This window comes from Dipodomys ordii, unplaced genomic scaffold, assembly GCF_000151885.1.
Source record: "Dipodomys ordii isolate 6190 unplaced genomic scaffold, Dord_2.0 Scaffold3047, whole genome shotgun sequence".
NCBI classification, from domain to species: Eukaryota; Metazoa; Chordata; class Mammalia; order Rodentia; family Heteromyidae; genus Dipodomys; species Dipodomys ordii.
In genome coordinates, this window is record NW_012270263.1 from 1,438 (window position 1) to 3,970 (window position 2,533).

At 40.7% G+C, this 2,533-nt stretch overlaps 1 protein-coding gene across 1 annotated transcript; it reads left to right on the top strand.

Annotated features, from left to right (window-relative positions):
- Positions 1-567: 567 nt before the first annotated feature.
- On the top strand, positions 568-2,290 carry LOC106002089 (chromodomain-helicase-DNA-binding protein 8-like; the record flags this gene model as incomplete). Its single annotated transcript, XM_013037015.1, has 3 exons — positions 568-1,364; positions 1,552-1,731; positions 2,114-2,290. Coding segments are annotated over exons 1-3 (432 nt in total), but the record flags the coding sequence as incomplete, so codon positions are not given.
- Between the last annotated feature and the right edge of the window lie 243 nt (positions 2,291-2,533).

A 2,533-nucleotide genomic window follows, 5' to 3' on the forward strand; every position in this document is an offset into this window, starting at 1 on the left:
ATTCTGATTATTCCAACAGCATACAAAATATACAAGAAGACAAAGTAAATCTGATTTTCTTCTATTTATAACCCATTTATTCTAGGCTATGAAAAATATAATACCATGAGGGCAGATCCAGCCTTGTGCTTCCTGGAAAAGGCTGGCCGGCCAGATGACAAAGCCATTGCCGCAGAACATCGAGTGTTAGATAATTTCTCTGACATAGTAGAAGGGTAAGCATTGATGTTTACTTCACTTAAATTTCTGTGAAGTTGCTTTTGCTAAGAGATAGCATAACTATAGCATTGACTGAATCCATTGGGATTTTTTTTTGGGGGGGGGGAGGGTCTGGTCATGGGGCCTGAACTCTGGGCCTGGGTGCTGTCCCTCAGCGCTTCAGCTCAAGGCTAGTGCTCTACCACTTGAGCCACAGGGCCACTTCTGGCTTTTTTCTTTTTGCTTATGTGGTGCTAAGGAATCGAACCCAGGGCCTCAGGCATGCAAGGCAAGCGCTCTACCACTGAGCCACCTTCCCAGCCCTCAGAGAGATTTATTTAGGAAGTCTTTTAAGTAAGAGAGGGGATCTCTATGAACTAGAGTAAAGGGAATCATAGCTTTGAGGGAAATTAATTTGACACAGGCTTTTGGAAGACTGATTTTTAGACCTGAACTTTATTGAAAAGTTGCTCAAATGACACCTGGATATTATGAGCCTTATTAAGTTAAAATGAGAAAGGAATGATAGCTAGGTATGGTTGTACTGTACTTATAATCTCAGTCCTTGGAAAGCTGAAGCCAGAAGGATTGTAAATTCAAGGCTACATGAGACCTAGCCTAAAAACAAAACAAAAACCAGAAATCTTTGATACTGAAATTAAATTGCTTTTTGTTTTATAGAAGGAAATCTTAATTTTTCTTTTCACTTTTTAACTTTACCAACTGGTCATTTAGTAATCAAAGGAAGAAAAGTTTTCTAAGTGAGTATGTGGTAGAAGTAACAGGATTTTGCCCTTGTGATGAATTGTCATGCTAATATGAAGTAGTGGTTCTGGAGTTTTAAAACTATATTGGGTATTCTGATGAACTCTTTATAGATCTGCCTGAGGGATACTAGATCAAGAAAGAAATCAAATCCTTAACTGTATATCTGATATCTACCTTAATCAGATAGCTTTCCTGCTTACCATTATTGAGCCATTGGAAAGCTTAACCTTTACTTTAAAAAACATTCCTTGTGATGTCTTTGGGTGGATGGGTTTTGTTCCTAGGAGGAAGGATTAAAGTTAACATTCCAGAAGCACAAACTGATGGCTAATGGCGTAATGGGAGATGGCCATCCACTGTTTCATAAGAAGAAGGGGAACAGAAAGAAGCTAATAGAGGTAAGTGGTAGAGAAACTCTAACCTTATGATTTAGATAAGATCGTTTTATCCCTAGTAATTGGTGAAGACAGTTGGGATCAGGGGACTGAATTATCTCATGGCTCATTATACCATTGGCTCTGTTCCCCCTCCCTCCTTGCCCCAAAGAAGAGTATATGCTCATGGGGGTGGATTCTGGGTTTGCAGCTGGAGGTGGAGTGCATGGAAGAGCCTAATCACCTTGATGTGGACCTGGAGACCCGGATCCCCGTCATCAATAAGGTGGATGGTACTTTGCTGGTGGGTGAGGATGCCCCTCGCCGGGCTGAACTGGAGATGTGGTTACAGGGTCATCCAGAGTTTGCTGTCGATCCCCGATTTCTAGCGGTGAGTGGCAGTTCCATCCAGCCAGATTTAAAATCTTTCTCTTGGTATTTAAGCTATCTGAGGTATTTAAGCTATATAAGGTAGAAAAAGCATGCCCTGCCTCTGCAAAATAAGGGTAATAATACCCAACCTTCCTAACTCACACAATTATTGTGAGGATGAAATAAAATAATCCTAAAGCATTATTAAATGCTAGGAAAATATATACTATTAAACTATTACATAAGCCACCTAATTTTTTCAGGAGAACTACTTAATCACTATTTTCCATTAGGACTAGTCTTTATACAATAAGCATTTTTTTTTTCAGAAGACTTTAGTACCTTAATAACTAGTCCAGTGGCTTCTCTTCTCTAGGGTAACTGATACTTTTCTATTGTAGTATATGGAGGAGCGCAGAAAACAGAAGTGGCAGAGATGTAAAAAGAATAATAAGGCAGAATTGAACTGTTTGGGAGTGGAACCAGTACAGACAGCTAACTCTAGGAATGGGAAGAAGGTGAGACTACATCATTCTTCTTATACTAGCTATCCTATTATTAGGCTTTTAACAGTGATTGTGACTGCCATCTTTTTTTTTTTTAATGCATGTTTTTTAAGAAAATTACTTCCATGCCGGGCGCTGGTGGCTCACGCCTGTAATCCTAGCTACTCAGGAGGCTGAGATCTGAGGATCGCGGTTCAAAGCCAGCCCGGGCTGGAGAGACCGTGAGACTCCTATCTCCAAGAAACCACCAGAAAACCGGAAGTGGCGCTGTAGCTCAAGTGGTAGAGCGCTCGCCTTGAGCTGAAGAGCTGAGGG